The sequence below is a fragment of the Morus notabilis genome, unplaced genomic scaffold (assembly GCF_000414095.1).
Source record: "Morus notabilis unplaced genomic scaffold, ASM41409v2 Scaffold1851, whole genome shotgun sequence".
Lineage (NCBI taxonomy): Eukaryota > Viridiplantae > Streptophyta > Magnoliopsida > Rosales > Moraceae > Morus > Morus notabilis.
In genome coordinates this window covers 58661-75608 of record NW_010360322.1, presented here as the reverse complement: position 1 = coordinate 75608, position 16948 = coordinate 58661, and the positions used below count along the sequence as shown (strand labels likewise).

Genomic DNA, 16948 nt, shown 5'->3' with positions numbered 1-16948 from the left:
ATGAGAGAGAAAATGAAGAGAGAGAAAGAGAGGGAGAGAAATATGAGGGAGTTCGAATGAAGAGAACGAAATTGAAGAGGGAAGTTGAAATCTGACATTAAATTTTACCAGTAATTTTGAAAATTTAACTTTATCGGTTCCTCAATTGCTGATGTGGTAGTGTTAAAAATAAAAGTACAAAAAAGTAGTATTAGTCATAAGATAATTGTTGTAATTGGTGTTATTTGTGTAAATTATAATTTGCTTGCAAAATGGGTTTGCCTTGTGAAAATGAGACTGAGACATTGAGGAGTGGGAACAATAGAGATTATATATAGTATTTTGCACTGAAATGAAATTAAAAAAAATTGAATATCCTCTTATACCATTCAAAATTAACAAAATAATACATTACATTAAATGAAGAAAAACAAATAACAACTAAAATAAAAAGGCAACAAAATTAAAGTAATGACACTAAAATTTCAATGTTAAAACTCATTAAAACCTTCTCCACCAAAAAGAAGTATACTTCTCCGCTTCAATAATTTTCAAAAGCTTCTTTTTGAGATTGAATCAAACTTTTTATTTTCTTTTTGTCTTGAGTTTGTCATACCCGTCAACTTAAATTTTCTAGTGAACATATTTATTCTTAAAACTTAATATGGATATGCATGAAAACTATCAGCACAACATACCAAAAAATAAAATGCCTAATTTAAAATTCAAAAAACAATAAGGGACCTTTTCCGGTACGCCGACATACCGGTAAATTATATTTTCTGTCTGTTAGATCTATATAAAATCATATAAAAGTAAAAAAATATGTAAATTTAACGGTTAAAATACCTGGCTCACTAGTAATGTACCAGAGAATCTCCCAAAGAATAATCAACAAAAAGATAAAAAAAAAATGAGTAAGAGAGGTATAACATAGAAACTTTTAAAAAATATGTTGAGAAAAGAGTAGCAGTATAATATTTAAAAATAAAAAAAAGATCTTAGAGAGAATAGATTGTTGTTGTGAAAATAGAGAAATATTAATGCAAATATAAAAAAAAAGAAATATAATTTTCTAAATAAAAAAGAAAGAGGGCAAATAGATTGACATTATTTTTTTTTTCTTTTTTACACAAAACAAAAGGTTACAATTTATTCAGTTTTTTCCTATACAGGATACTTATTAAACGTAAATCATCTATTTTTCCCTTTTTTTTTTTTTTAAGTTGCCGTTTCTAATTTCAAAAATCTCAATCCCTATTAACTATCTTATATTTGAAGGTACCACTTTATGTGGTGATAAAAAAAATCTAAATAGTATATAAAAAATATGAACTGGTGGGGGCGCTTTTTCCCGACCGATATGATGAAATAATAAAGACCGTTGGATTAAATTTATGGTCTAAAATACTTTGTTCTATAGAAACAAGAATGAACACTACCCCACCTAATCAATTTTTTTATTCACACCATTCAAAAAAACAAAACAAAAAAAACCTTCCTTACCCAACGCAAATTTTGCAGACCCAATCCCTAATTTGCGAACCCATCTTTGATAATTCGCAGACCAGCCACCACCTCCCGGCGTCGCAAGCCAGTTTCACCCCACGGCATCCTGCACCCCGCACACCCAACTTCTCCCCTCTCTCCGACAGAAGCCCTCTCTTCCAACGGCGCCTGCAAGACGGCTTCAACTCGCCTATCCTCCGATTGCAGTCCTCCCCCACGACGGCGCCGGCATAATGGACGACCCACTGATTAAAGGAGGAAGAGTGATTTATATCGGTTGGTTTGATTTTCCGTTGATTGTGGCGCCGGGTTTCCACTTCTTCATCATCTTTTTGCTCGTTCATCAAAGAGACTAAATTCGCTGAAGATCTCGGATCACATGCGTTTATGAATACTCAGACTTCTTCATAAACAGGCTTCTCTCTAGTCTTTCGTCTATGGTTATTATTAATATGATTAATGTTATCGTTAATATTTTCTGAATTTTGTGTAAGTTATTATTATGTCTACAATGGAGAGTTCATATTTGTCACGAGAACATAGAAGAGGTGTTTGGGGAAGAAGAAATTGAAGGAATTTTCGAGGAAACAATAGATTCGGAAACTGGAGCAAACAAAACCATAATCTCATTCACTTTTTTCTCTCTTGATTCAGTTTAGGAACTTGGATTTGCTTGTTTCGAAATCAACCAGTTTAGGAATTTTGATAATATGAAGGTTGGTTTCTGGGTTGTCTGAGTTCTTTGGAATTGTTGATTGCAAGGAAAATTTGATAATTTGAAGGTTTCTGAGTTAGTCTTAATATAGGCTACAATCTGGTGTGAATGAGACTACGTAAACCTTCACTAAAATTTAATATGGATCGCTTGATTTCACCCTACCGGTAGGGGAAAAAGCTCCCCCTACCATATACATGCCCAAAAAATATTATAGAAACAGGCCTAAATTGTAGGCTAAAACTTTGGGGCCTTAAGCAGCCGCTTAACCTGCCTTAGGGTTAAGCCGGCTCTGTTAACAGGCCTATGAGTATTTGGTTTAAACAGAAAACGGTAGAGTGACAAGGAGAAAGAGATTTTCATTGTGGTTACGCCCGAGCTTGCGGTTGTTGGCCATAAGAATGAGAAGAGCTTCAATTGTGTTTGTCATTTTTGTTTGAAGTTGAAGTTGGGTTTATAGATTATTGAAGTTTTTTGTTGTGGAATTTTGTTGATATTTGATTGATGTTTTTGGAATTTGTTTGATTGTTGAAAATTGCTATTGTGATTTTTGGTTGATATTGGTGAAAATTTCAATTTTGACTGGTTCGTGTGTTTAGCTATTTGTGATTTATTATTATTATTATTATTATTATTATTTTTTTTTTTTTTGGAAGATTGATAAAAATTTGATTAGCTTGATATTTGTTGTAAATTGGGTGGTGTGATTAGTTGGATATTGTTCAAAGTTTATATCTGTGAGATATGTGAAATTAGTTGGATATTTGTTGGAAATTGGTAGATTATGGCGTTGTAAAATGTTTGATTTTTATGATTTTTTAATACATCAGAGTTGCAAGCAATATGGCCAGCATTTGACTATGTAACTCTAGACTCTAATTTTATCTTCAAATAATGACTTATTTCTTACTGTAATTTTTGTCTTGATATTATGTCTTCATATTTGTGAGATATGTGACGTATAATGTCTTCCATTTTCTTTCATAGACAAAGAGCATCTAGTCAGCTTTCTGGAAAAGCTTAATTTGCTGTGAATGGGAGATATGGAGGATGTAAAGCCTAGAAAGATAGTGTTTGTCACTGTGGGAACAACTTGTTTTGATGCTCTTGTTAGAGCAATGGACACCCAAGTAGTCAAACAAGAGCTATTAAAAAGAGGATATACCCACCTTCTTATTCAAATGGGTCGCGGATCCTATGTTCCGACCAAGGTATATCTTCACTTTCGAGATTCTCTATATGTGTACAGGAGTGTCCGTGGCAATGTGATTAGTTGATTTTGCTTCAACAGATGTTTTTGTATCCACATGGTTGAAGATTGGATTTTTAGACCTGTTGCTTTAAACTTGAATGGAATAGTTTTCTCACTTTGAGCAAAGCAACAGCAATTCTGGATATGTAGTTTATATGGAGTGAGAAAGGTTGAAGGAAGAAGGATAATCTTAAAAATTTGTAGAAATAATCTAGCAACATTTCTTATTATTTTTCGAGGTCTTTAAATGACCATTGTTGTTGATATTCCTCTAATAAAGTTTGTTTTTTTATGTACTAAAAAAAAAAAAGTTATCTAGGATACGGCATTAAAAAAAACTGTTGTAAGAAGATCCTGGGATATTAGGAATATTTGAGTATTTGCAGACTCTATGGTGGCTATTTAGCTTCTTAGACGACATTCAGAACCAAAATTGCAGATAAAGGATTTCAATTACAGATTACTTGTCACGATGATCACATAGATTACATTCAATAAATAGTTAAATACCAGTTACTCATGATATCGCGAAAAGTTAAATACCCTTCTCAAAAAAAAAAAAAAAAAAAAAAAAAAACAAAAGAACAAAAAAGTTATATGTCCTACTGTAGATGGAGTTAAGACAATTATGAGAAGTTGGATATGGCTCGTTGTTGTTTGACTGGACTTTCACTTCTTATATGAAATTTTTCATGTAAAGTATTTCCAAAGCAATTTTGCTGCATAACTGGATGCAAATTTTGGCATATCTGCAGGTGCTTCAACATTTTTGTTTTAATTTAAGAGATATCTCTTCCATTGACTGATTGAATTAATGGTTTTATATCCTTTTCTGAATGGAGTCCGAAGGAGGCAACGGGTCCCTAGCTGTAGACTACTTCACTTTTTCATCAAGCATTGCAGACCATTTGAAATCAGCTTCTCTTGTAATCAGTCATGCAGGTATGGATTTCATTGTATTGGATTCCCTCTCTTTTAACAACTTATTGCTTTATGCCTTACAGACATTTGCATTGGTACTTTATAAACGATCAGGGTAACTTTGTAAATTACTAGCTGAGATTTGTATCTATAGTTACAAAAATCAACAATCATCTAGTCATATTATATTTTTGATATTTCATATTCCCTTTCTGGAATTCTTTAAACCTATTTTGTTGGGATGTTGTACAGGTTGTGGTTGTTAGAAGAGTTAAAATGTAGCTTTCCAGCTATGCACCAATTTTTTTGTTTTGTTTTGTTTTGTTTTTGTTTTTTTTTTTTGTTTTGTTTTGTTTTTTTGTTTTTGTTTTTTTCTCTTTCTGTTACAATGAGTACATCACATTTTATTAAATGAAAAAAAATATTAATTACTGTGTGGAACAAAGATAAAAAGCATTCTGTTTGCGCGGTTGTGACGTTTTTCTTGTCTCAACTTATTGGCTAGTAAATACAAACAAACAGACGAGTGAATTTTTCTATAAGCCCATATCTTTTAAGGCAACGAGAAGCGAGATACGATGTAGTTATTTTCATGTGCTCCTGTTCAAAAGCTTTGACTGATCAGTCACATTTGCATGATCTGTCCACATCATTTCATTTTCAGTTTGTCTATTATTACTAGCAGTTAAGATAGGAGTGATTGCTGAAATAAATCACCACAATGATTGCTCCCTTTCTTACCTTCATGTAAATCTATCTTTCTTGCCTTTTCTTTTGCCCCAAAAGCTTGAATAATCTGATAATTTAATGTGTTACAGTTCATGGTTCAAAGTTTGGTTTCTGTTTTAAATTCTTGAAGAGGTCCTTCGCATTCTTTTTTTTTTTTTATCAAATCTGTGTAGAAAAATTAGTTATGTTTCAATTAGTTATTTTTCAGTTGTCAGTGCAGCGGAAATTTTCTTCGAGTTGCTGAAAAGTTATATCAAACTTCTTAAAAAAAGTGTAGTAGCAACAATAACAACAAAGAAAAGGGAGATTTTGGTTGTTCAATGCCACTTCCATGTCTTCCGAGGAGCGATTAGTTATCTTAATTCTGGTGAGTCATGTAAATGTTCTTACCCTGGTGCAGGGTCAGGAAGCATATTTGAGACATTGCGGCTCAGGAAACCGTTAATTGTGGTTGTGAACGAAGATTTAATGGACAATCATCAAAGCGAACTCGCGGAAGAGCTAGCAGAGAGGAAGCATTTATACTGCGCTCGCCCTCAAACGGTTAATCAGATAATTGCAGATATGAATTTGGATTCACTTGTTCCGTACCATCCAGGCGATGCCACACCAGTTGCAAAGCTTATTAACAGGTTTCTTGGCTTCCCAGATGATTGAAAGAATCCCATTATTTCATTGCTTAAGTTGACTCAGAATTAAACAAGTTTGAAACATCAATTAATATATAGTCTTAAATTGAGTTGGCAAAAGGATTGTTATGGCCTCTCAGGTTGTGTACTAATACCATCTATTGAACACATCTTATTTTTTTAATACCCAGAAATCCCTCGAGCTCACTTTATGAGCCCTAGGTTGAAACTAGAGTCCTCGGCCAAATCTACAATCTTTAGAAGGCAGGAAACTATTACATTTGTCATGTACATGAGGTGATTCGAATCCCTGACCTTGTGAGAGCAGACCAAAGCCCTGATCATTCCAACTAACACTCCGTGGGTTATTAAACACATCTTATAAGTTTTGCAAATTTCGTTTTAAACCAGTTAAAATTATTGTTTTGGTGATGTTTTTTCCTCGTACTATGCCAAGGTTTGTCCATTTGAAAAAGAGTATTCGGCATTTACGAGGGACATAAATAAGGAAGAGACTATTTACTCCTAACATTTATGAGATAGTTACCTACCTTGCTTTCAACTTTGAACTTGTTTTTTGGCCCCCCACATGAGTTTCTTTTTCACCCAGATCCCAGCTAAATTTGTACGATATTGAAGCATCCACATGATTTCTGCAATTTACAGATGAGCGTTTTTTGTTTAGCTGAGCTTGAAAGAGACTGGCATATACAAGGGACAGTTTCCAACCCATGCAGAAAGTGACTTTCCACTGCTTAGCCGGGTCAGGTCCAATTAGGGGTCCTTTTCAATCTTTATTGAAGAGGAAAGAGGTAAAAATAAAAGAATTATAGAAGAGACAGAAGAGAAGAAAAAAGGAAGTAAGGAAAAAAAAAAAAGAAAGAAAAAACACAAATGAAATGGTACTTTACTACCCCCAAAAGTGAGGGAAAGAAGAGAGAAAAAGAGAGGAAACTCTTTGGCTTTACTAAAATGTGGTCCCAAAAATGGGAGGAAAAGAGAGGGTATGATTACAAAAATGTGGTCCCAAAAAGGGGGGGGAAAGAGAGGGTATGATCCAGCCATAACATGGCTATATAGTTCCTCACCTTCATATTAATTAATTTGCCATAAACATATATACATATTGGTAACACTAAAATATATCCTCCTATTTTTCTTTCTTTCTTTCTTTCTTCTCTTTTTTTTTTAACGTATGTGTATCTCACATATAAACCATTAAATGATGAAAAGAAACAATTTGAGCCGTTGAAAAGAAAATGTCAACAACCACGCATAGAAGCAAAATGATTCAGATCATTTTCTAATACATATATAAAGACACAAACATAGGAAGATAATTTTTGGCAAAAGAAATAATACAAGAAAAAAGACTACAGAGGACAAAGTGGTAAAGTTTTAATGCAAACTTATTTCTTTCTAATTTTCGTTTTTTGTTGGCATTCTTTCTTTTTAATTAAGTTTGAAGATCCTGAGTCACTGTCAAAGAACCACAACCATATATTGCCAAAATAAGCAAGTGGGTACATTATCAAGAATCCACTTACCTATTTTGCCGGTTGAATGATGCCCCCAAGTAGTATAATGATTCATTATCTCATCAATTAACCTGAGAATCTCTTTCCGAAATAGAGGCGGATTTTGACACTCATTCTCCTACAAATCCCAAGATAAATCTCCCTTCTGTTACATAATGTCTCCAAAGAATCCTACAGAAATACAATGCTTCCAGTGCCTAGTGATTATCATCCAAGTAAAATTAATATCCAAGCTAAGATTTAAAAAAAAAAAAAGAAAATATTTATTTGAACTAAAAACAATTAGTATTGCCCAAATGATCCGAGGAGTGCTCCCCATTTTTCTGTATCGTTCCATGTCCTTCTACTATTTATTTGTCATTTCATTTAAATTTAACAATTAGACTACATGAATAGGAATCAAATACTAAAATAATTAAACGATTCATGAGGTTTCAAAATTTAATTTTAAGTACACCTAACCTAACTAGACAAAAAAATAAAGTAGATTTTGATTCAAGATCAGAGTCCTATTTTAGATTACTTGTTTTTAGTTATGTTGACTTTAATCAACATAGATGCTCTTACTATTGCATATTTTATGAGTTTTTTTTTGGGTAAGGTATGAAAAGATGTTAAATACCCTATCAATATCACTATATTTTTAACCATCAAATTTGTTAAAGTTCTGTCAATTTGTATGTTTTTTCATTTTAACGTAATTTTTAACCAAATCTAACATTTTGAAATGTGCATTACCCTAGCGTAAAAAGCTCCTCTTTTGTATGGCTATTTATTTTTGTCTCACTTCTAATGACTTTAGGCTTGAAACTTTCTAACCTAGGAGCCCATTTTTCAACAATAATATTATTAGGTATATTACCTTTTCGCAATATGCTACATTATTTGTGGTGACATTGCTGGCACAGTTGCCAACTCTAACTTAGAGGGTGATAAAAAGTCATTATCCACATGTCCACAAAGCCCTATAAGGATTGATATATCACGGATCTTTTGCAGGATGTGGATTGTATATAATGAGTAGATGATTATGATCTCGGATGTGAAATGGACAAAAAGCTTGCAAAAAGATTTCTGATACTGAGACAGACAATACCTTACAAACTACAATGCAAGGGACGAGTGAAGTATACAAAACCTCTTTGCTTAATAAAGAGAAGTGAGAGAGAGAGAGAGAGAGAGAGAGAGAGAGAGAGAGAGAGAGAGAGAGAGAGAGAGAGAAGAGGAGGAGAGAGGAGGAGAGAGAGAGAGAGAGAGAGAGAGAAGTGAATCATGTGAAGAAACATTGACCAATTTTAAAGCGAAGGAAAGAGTGGAAAGCCAATCCAACCCCATTTATACACACTTCATCTGTTTGCACCTAGACATTTTCCAAGTCCATCTCTCTCTCTTTCTCTCTCTCTCTCTCACACACAACCCTTTCCATTTCATTTCTGTTGCATCGCTCTTTGTGCTCATGGAAGTTAACACCACAGGGCCACTTGTTGGTCTTTTAGCAGGAAACCATACCAACAAACAACACGACTCTTCACATTTTCAAGGCCATGACCACCACCACCACCGTCACCACCACAAAATTTTCCCTTCAAAATCCTTTCTCTTAATCACCATATCCATCATTTCATTTGTGCTCCTTCTTGCCATATTTCTCATCTTATTAATGCTCAGACGACTCAAGTCCTCCAAAAACAATGGTCTTTACAAAGAGAGTACTGGCATCCATAATGGCAGTAGTAGATTCGTTGCTCAAACTGCTATAAATTTCAATTCTAGCCCAGGTACGTTCCCCACTATTTTATGTCATTCCCATATTTCCCATGCATTTTCAGTCCTAGAATAAAGATCCCATTATTTGAGAAATTATATTGAAAGTATGTTTTCATTCACTCAGTTCTTTAAATGGTGTCAATTTAGTTACGATATTCTAAACAATTTTTATTCTAATTATTTCTCTCAACTTTGACTTAAAAACATGAACTTTTAGAGAAATAGAAAGTTTAAATTGCTAACAAAGTCTTTAAATGTTGTGTGGGACTGAATTATCTGATCTGGGTATTCTTGGAAAACGTGTCAAAATTAATAGAGTTGAAGGGTGGATGTCTCCATGGAGGGCATTTTGGGAGGTCACAACTACATTATCATCAACATGGATACAAAGGAGTGCAAGTATTCACATACAAGGAACTTGAAGTGGCCACAAGTGGATTTAGTGAAGGGAATGTGATTGGTAGAGGAGGCTTTGGAGTGGTGTATAGAGGTGTCCTACGTGATGGAACTGTGGCTGCAATTAAGATGCTCCATAGGGTGGGGAAGCAAGGAGAGCGTGCTTTCAGGGTTGAGGTGAATGACTTCATTTGTTACTTTTTTTTTTTCCCTTCCTTTGCCCTTTTTCCTATTTGCTCATGCCTCTTGCCTATTTTGTCTTTATTAGATAAAATATAAGTCGTTGCATTAAGGAGGGAGAGGGAGAGAGAGAGAGAAGGTGGGGGGAAGAAAGTCAATAAATCAATTGCCTTAAAAAAGTGTCATTAGAAGGTCAACTCAAATAAAGGTAAGACTAGAACATGCTATCTAGGTAACAAAAATAGCTCATCAAGCCTAGTATGTTAACAACTCTTGAGATTTGACTCTCTCTCACTCACTCACTCTCTCTCTCTCTCTCTCTCTCTCAGGCACATTTTGTGTTTTATTGAGCCATGAATTCCGGAAATACAAATCATTTCTCATTTTTCTAGTTAATTCTTGTATTATATTTCAATAATCTGCACATGGAAGTGGAAAAAGAATTGTTACTTTAGCTTATTTTTCAAAAGAAAGGAGCGTAATGACTATCATGGCAGGTGGACTTGCTTAGCAGATTGCATTCTCCTTATTTAGTGGAGCTGCTTGGCTATTGTGCTGACCAACATCACAGGCTCCTTATCTTTGAATTCATGCCCAATGGCAGTCTCCAACACCACCTTAACAATGGACATCAGCCGTTGGATTGGGGGACCCGGTCGAGGATAGCCCTTGATTGTGCCAGGGCTCTTGAGTCCATTCATGAGCATGGCATCTCACCAGTTATCCACCGCGACTTCAAGTGCGCCAATGTTCTCTTGGATCAAAATTTCCGGGCCAAAGTATCGGATTTCGGATTGGCCAAAATGGGTTCGGACAAGATCAACGGTCAGATTTCAACGCGCGTGCTGGGGACCACGGGATATCTGGCACCAGAGTGAGAGCCTATGTCCCTTTCATTATCATTACAATATCAAACAATGCAATGCACATGGGCCTAAGTTGCCATCATCCAATTTATCATTTTCCTTCTTCAAGGGCTAGATGGGGGAAGAGTAGGGTGTGTTTATTTAACTTGAGTTGGGTATCTGAGAAAAATACTGTAGTTAAAAAGTTGAATTTAAATTCATGTGAGAGCAAACACTGTAGCCATATAACTTGAGTCATGATCATGATTTGAGTTGTGCAAATGAACACATCCTATTTTTTTTTTTTTTTTTTAATAAAAAAAACCAAATTCATGAACACCATTTACATTGGTCAACACAATAATGAAAGAATTTACGTATACTTATAGAACAATAAACAAAAAACTATAGACTATAACTTACCTAAACTTGATCAAGGTATGACCTTCTCTTTTGTAAAAATTTTTGTTGGCAATGTAGGTATGCTTCAACTGGAAAGCTTACAACAAAATCTGATGTATACAGCTATGGTGTTGTTCTTTTGGAGCTGTTAACAGGTCGCGTACCGGTAGATACCAAGCGACCCCCTGGAGAACATGTCCTTGTTTCATGGGTTAGTACACAGAATCTTGTCATTTTTCTTCTTAAGTTTCAACTTTTCATGGCATGTATTTAAAGGTGGAAAAAGAATTAAGAAGCCACATGAAGAAGCTAACCAAGATCGAAATGGAATTTAAATTTTTTTTTTATTTTTTTTATTTTTTGGATGAGAACTTTCAAGGAGTGCTTGTTTTTATTATTTAACTGATGTCATTTTAATCCTTCCCCCCCACCCCCCTTTTTCTCACGTTTCTAATTCTAATGGTTTATCAGGCCCTTCCAAGGTTAACAAGCAGAGAAAAGGTTGTGGAGATGGTTGATCCAGCTTTAAAAGGCCATTACTCAAAGAAGGATCTAATTCAGGTAAACTCAGCTTCCATTCATCAGAATTACAACCAACATTAGCGAACAAATTTCTGATGCTAAGACTTTGCAACTAACTTTATTTTCTTGTCACTGCTGCATTGGCTTTATAGATAGCCGCTATTGCCGCCATGTGTGTGCAGCCAGAAGCAGATTATCGGCCTCTAATGACTGATGTTGTGCAGTCACTGATCCCACTCGCTAAGAACTCATCTGTCAGTATCTCTAGCTCCACAAGATTTACCAACCAAAGAGTGAGTCCCAGGTATCAGGTTACTCCATGAAAACTGGGACGGAACGATCAATTCAGATCTCCGATCACCCTTTCGCAACTTATTTGTAGCTTCCGAGAAGGTTTATGCGGTTCACAAAAAAGGTTGGTGGTTTCTTGGCCTGATTTATCAGCAGCTTCTGAAAGATCCTTGATGCATAAGAAAACTGCAACACCAGAAACAACAATGGACTTTGGTTTCAGAGCCTTAACAAGACGTTCTACGATTGGGGGGAGGCCAAGTTCATGGAAGTTTTGAGCAGAGGGTTACAGGATGTTGAATAGCCTAATTTTCTGTAGACAAATTTCACGTGCTGTTATGTATAGATCAATGTATTAAAAAGGCACTGCCACTTTCCATTGACAGAATGTTAGGACGATCATGCTTAAGAATTTGGCTCCCTGTTGTATAAACCTGCCATTTCATTAGAATGCTGCAAAAAGAAGATCGACAAGTTGGTGTTAGAGAGAGCAAAATGAATTTCAAGCCAATTATCTTCGTTTGTTCTTTTGCTCAATGCCACATGTTTTATTGATCATTAATAATAACAATAGCTCACACATCTTAAAACAAAGTCCAAAGTCCAAACCTTAAAATAGCTAGAGGTATTAGCCATGTACAACCAGTGACCTTTTAGCATGAACTACTCTATTAAATACTCCCAAGGCATCCTTATAATTTCAGATACTTCAGCAGCAACCTAACGATCCGAAATCTTGGAAATCCAAAACCAGTTAGCGTTCTTTAAGGATGTGATTCGTGTGCTAGTTGAAAAATCCCACATCAATAAGATAATTTGCGAATAACCTATTAGTAGACAACCATAGCTTGGAATCTTTAGATCAAAGAAGGTTCAGAGGGAAGAGACAAAAGTTAGTAGTGGTATAATTTAGCCATTAGACAGGACCGTCCTTAAAGAAGAAACTTGCATTGAGCATATGGTCAAAGACGTCTACATATATTTCACCAAACTATTTCAAAGAAAAACATCTCTAAGATGCGTGTGATGATCTAACGGGACAAAAAGTACAATCACTATTTTTCTGATACACTAATAAATGTGAGCCTGTACATTCTCTTCCAGATGGAATGAAGCAGGACAATTTTCATCTCACTGAATCCTTCTACTTGAGGATATGTTTGAGACTCGGCCAAAGAAATAAATATCACCTTAAAGTCTTGAACTGTTACAAATTTTTGTTTTCAGCTTCCTGTTCCGTAGCAGCACTTGTTTCTCCTCTCCCCTCCCCTTGAGATTTATTGTTCTTTTTACGAACTTTATCTGCATATTTGGAAAAGGCAGCAGATAGCGCCGATTTAACGGTCAATTGCGGTTCTTTTTTCCTGCGTTTACTTTCCTTTTCTCTGTCTTTTTCTTCTTTTGCTTCTTTATCTTCATTCGCTGAACCAACTTCAGCATTATTCTGAGTGGAGGTTTCTGGAACAGCAGGATAGCTGGGAACTACACGCTTGAATGGTTCGTGAAAACTATCATACAAGCGCTTTACCTGATAAATTATAGGTTCACATACTTGGAAGCATTATTTTTCATTCATGGTACCCTAATAAAGAAAAGAAGATCTATCAAAGAGGTGAAATCCGACCCCACACTTCAGTTCAGGCCCCATAAAAGATAAGACAAGACCTTAATTATGGAAAAATACCTTGCGCTCTCCTATGCCAGGGCAACGTGCAAGGTCTTCCATTGATGCATCCATGATATGAGAAAGAGACTGCAACAACCAGACAACCATCTTCAAATGAATACTCATCAAAAGTCAAGATGATGGAAAATTAGAAATTCTCGGTGCAAGACAGCAGGCCTACCCCAAATGCATTACCAAGTGTAACTACATCAGTCTTGTTTACATGCCGAACTGTTGTGAGAGCATGTGTTAGCTACAACAAAGATTGAGACAAATTCTGTTCAGTCGATCCATTACACAACAACCTTAAAATATGTCTAGCACAAATACACTATGTTTAAATGAATCCTAGATATTTCAACTGCTAAGTCAAAATATTCACCAAACGTTTACAAGCATAAACTGATCTGAAAACTCCACTCAGAAAAATGTCAAATGTGTTAGCCAAATGCTTAGAAGCATAAACTGATCTGAAAAACGAAAAGAAAAACAATATGTTACCCGTGACAGATAATCGGTATCCATTTGACCTTGAATGATATCAGCAGGCTTGTTTTCATACACTTTAATAGTCTCCAAATAGCGACCACATTCCTCCAAGCTACAGCAAATAAAAAACGATCAATAGTTGGTCCAGCAAGTGAATGCAAGATACTTCAATACTTTACAACTGCATTTTGTCTCCATTCACTATTCTAACCCAAAAAAGAAGGGAATAATCATAGGCATTCCAAAATTAAACGTGTTTTGTGGATAATGCATTTGGACTTGACAGGAAATATATCAATACCTCCAACCACATAACAGGGTACAATCATGAAGCAGGGCTGTCTTAGTAACTTCAAGTAAAGGCTTAACAACATCCTCCTGCAACCAAAGAAAAATTAGTGAGCAATATATAAAAAATAAAAAATAAACACTACATTGATAGTATTACGGAAAATCTAGGCTAAACCTAAATTAATTACTGAAAATGAAAAATAATGAACGAAAATAAAAGCAGAAACCAACATCAAGAATTTTATACAGGTTCACCAATTTGGCTACATCATGTTTCTGCTGCCGCAGATTTCACTATATTGTTGAAGAAAATCGAATATAGAGAATCACTTAGGAGTTGTTTGGTACATATACTCAAAACTCAAATCATGACTCTACTACAATGTTTTCCTCTCACAAAGAATTTGAATATAAAAAATTCCCGCCAATAGTTCTCTCACAAGGAATTTGAATCAAAACCCAAATCATGGTTCAAATACGCTTCCCAAACGGGCCCTCAATCAGTCACTTGTATTTCTCATACACTCAACAGCGCCCACCCCTTGGCACTCCGACGCCCAATGGAGCAAAATCCGTAGCACCGCAGCGCCAGCCAGCACCCCAGCAGTGGCCCTCAATCACTCACTTGTATTTCTCATACACTCAACAGCGCCCATCCCTTGGCACTGCGACGCCCAACAGAGCGAAATCTGTAGCACGCACAACACCTGGCGCTGCAGTGCCAGGACCCTGGCGCTGCTGTTTCTGCCACGAATGGCCTGCGCCCATAGCCTAGCGTTGCAGCGCCCAACAACCTTCTTTTTTTTTTTTTTTTTCTCCTCTTGGCTTATTAGGCTCCACACTCATAACAGATAAGGCTTTTTTGAAAAAAAAAAAAAAGGAATACCACTGAACTTTGAAGCAGGCAAGGTTGGCTTAATTGCTTACCACATCAACATGGCAAAGAACAACACTAAGCTTGAAGTTCTTCTGCAATTCCCTTATACGGTAATACAAGTAGTCTGGATGCAGCAGATGATACCGAAGACTGCAACAAATGGTCAAATGCATAGATAAGAACTAGTTTTACTTTCAACATGTATCAAACAAGAGCATGTTGGAATAATAATCTTTGTCGCAAATCAACAATGGCTACAAAGTACAAGCAAAAGCATGTTCCATAAGTTTCTTACACAAATTTGGAATGTGCATGCACGTACAAAAAGCCATGCGACAGTAACCTAATAATTCTAACCTTAGATAGAGAGCACATGAGCCTTGCCCAAGCAAGTAGTCACAAACAACATCTGCAAATGCCCATCTCACATTCCTGATATGTTTGAGCAATGGGTTCCCTTTCTGCATAAAGAACTGCATATATTCATTCCTACTTCTGGCAAAATCATTAAGCACCCATTTGTTGCACGGGTTTGAACCACAATTCTCAATTTGAACTCGAAACCTAACCCAAATTCCCCCTTTTCAAAATCCAAACCACTCATTTGTTTCTCTCCCAAACACCAATCTATATTAGATTCCCAGTTCAAATTGAGAATTTCGATGACTTGTTTGGCATGCACTTATGATCAGTAAACAGTAACTATGTCAATAAAGTTAAAGCTCTAACATACGATAAAAAAACAATTTATGCTACAATATGCCCTGTGGGAAAATAATGCAAAAAGAAAAAAAGATTGAGGGGAAAAAACCTGTCTATGGCTGACAAGAATTGCATTACGATTCTGAGTAGATGAAGACGATGACGACCAAGAAGAAGAAAGACCACTAGTAGACGCAGATGATGAAGAAGATGGAACATTGGACTGACGTTCCCTACAAGGCAAGAAATCGCCGCAAAAAAAAAAACGTCAATTTAACGCAAAAATCATCGTTTAGCTTAAAAAATGTCCAGTATTTCCACATTTCCTTGGCCATTGAACAACGCATATAAAACAAATTTCTCAAACAGGAATTAAATATCAGACTTTTAGGACATGAAAGATCAACAGAAGCTTCAAGCTTAAAAAATGTCGTCCATTTCCTCCAACAAAATCTACCGAAAAAAAAAACGCCGAATATGAAAACGAAAATCGTACCGAGAAGCAGTGATCTCCGAAGCGGCAGCGGAGGTTGAAGAAGGCGGAGGAGGAGAGTAGAATTCGGAGGATTTGACGAAAGCGAAAGCTTGAGAAAAGGTCTGAGAGGGAGCGAAGAGAGAGGGTGGCGTTGATTTCCACTGTGAGGTCTTGAGAACTTCTTGGTACGACGGGATTTTGATCACCACCTTGTTCGTGTTCGTGTTCGTGTTCGTGTTCGTGTTTTTCCCTCTGTCATCGTAGCCGTCTTCCTCCATAGCTCACAATGAATAATATTTCTCTTTCGTTGCCTTCTGTTACAGAGACGAACCCCGGAGGGGAGCTTCTGAAAAACTGTGCTCACACGTTGGGCTGGTACTTGCTGGAGGCCCAGATACATGCCCACAGTTAGAGGGCCTAAAGTACATTTGGTAAGGAAGGGGAAAAGAGGAGAAAAATTACATATTCTATCTAATTTATTAAGGCATCGTTCACTTCGTGGATTTTAATTTTCAATTCAAGTTGAGATGTGACATTTTTTAAGAGCTTTTCACTGTAACAGAAAAAGTTAGATGTGACATTTTATGAGAACTTTTTACTGTAGAAACCTAAAACTGAAAACTCGAATCGGTGAAATGAACGAGGCCTAAAAGTACTCGTAACAACTTGGAGAATTAAATACGTTTAATTATATTAATTGTGATTTATTAATGTATTTAATACTAATTCTTTTAATTAATTATGTCATTAAAAATTTTAATTACTTTCAAATT

General features: G+C 35.8%; 3 protein-coding genes across 5 annotated transcripts; 2 read left to right on the top strand and 1 right to left on the bottom strand.

Moving 5' to 3' along the window:
- The first annotated feature begins 1757 nt into the window (after nt 1–1757).
- On the top strand, nt 1758–5963 carry LOC21387237 (UDP-N-acetylglucosamine transferase subunit ALG13 homolog). Of its 3 annotated transcripts, none has more exons than XM_010096364.2 (4): nt 1758–1903; nt 3191–3414; nt 4298–4397; nt 5506–5963. In XM_010096364.2, exons 2-4 carry the CDS (start codon nt 3238–3240, stop codon nt 5760–5762), a joined length of 534 nt encoding a protein of 177 aa, XP_010094666.1. In that variant the 5' UTR covers nt 1758–1903; nt 3191–3237; the 3' UTR covers nt 5763–5963. The 3 variants fall into 3 exon arrangements, with proteins under 3 accessions (XP_010094666.1, XP_024020194.1, XP_024020195.1); XM_024164426.1 differs by having other exon boundaries at nt 1758–1928; XM_024164427.1 differs by lacking the exon at nt 1758–1903 and adding an exon at nt 1948–2204.
- A 2628-nt stretch (nt 5964–8591) lies between these two features.
- LOC21387236 (probable serine/threonine-protein kinase PBL7) lies at nt 8592–11717 on the top strand. Its single transcript, XM_024164423.1, has 6 exons — nt 8592–9050; nt 9356–9612; nt 10113–10489; nt 10941–11073; nt 11334–11423; nt 11537–11717. The coding sequence occupies exons 1-6, from the start codon at nt 8729–8731 to the stop codon at nt 11705–11707; spliced, it is 1350 nt and encodes a 449-aa protein (XP_024020191.1). The 5' UTR covers nt 8592–8728; the 3' UTR covers nt 11708–11717.
- Nucleotides 11718–11739: 22 nt separating this feature from the next.
- Nucleotides 11740–16497, bottom strand: LOC21387235 (DNA excision repair protein ERCC-1). The gene is made up of 10 exons (XM_010096362.2): nt 16197–16497; nt 15810–15933; nt 15356–15459; nt 15049–15148; nt 14132–14208; nt 13843–13942; nt 13523–13594; nt 13360–13428; nt 12866–13203; nt 11740–12128 (listed from the first exon to the last, which is right to left on the bottom strand). The coding sequence occupies exons 1-9, from the start codon at nt 16451–16453 to the stop codon at nt 12883–12885; spliced, it is 1224 nt and encodes a 407-aa protein (XP_010094664.1). The 5' UTR covers nt 16454–16497; the 3' UTR covers nt 11740–12128; nt 12866–12882.
- Nucleotides 16498–16948: the final 451 nt, after the last annotated feature.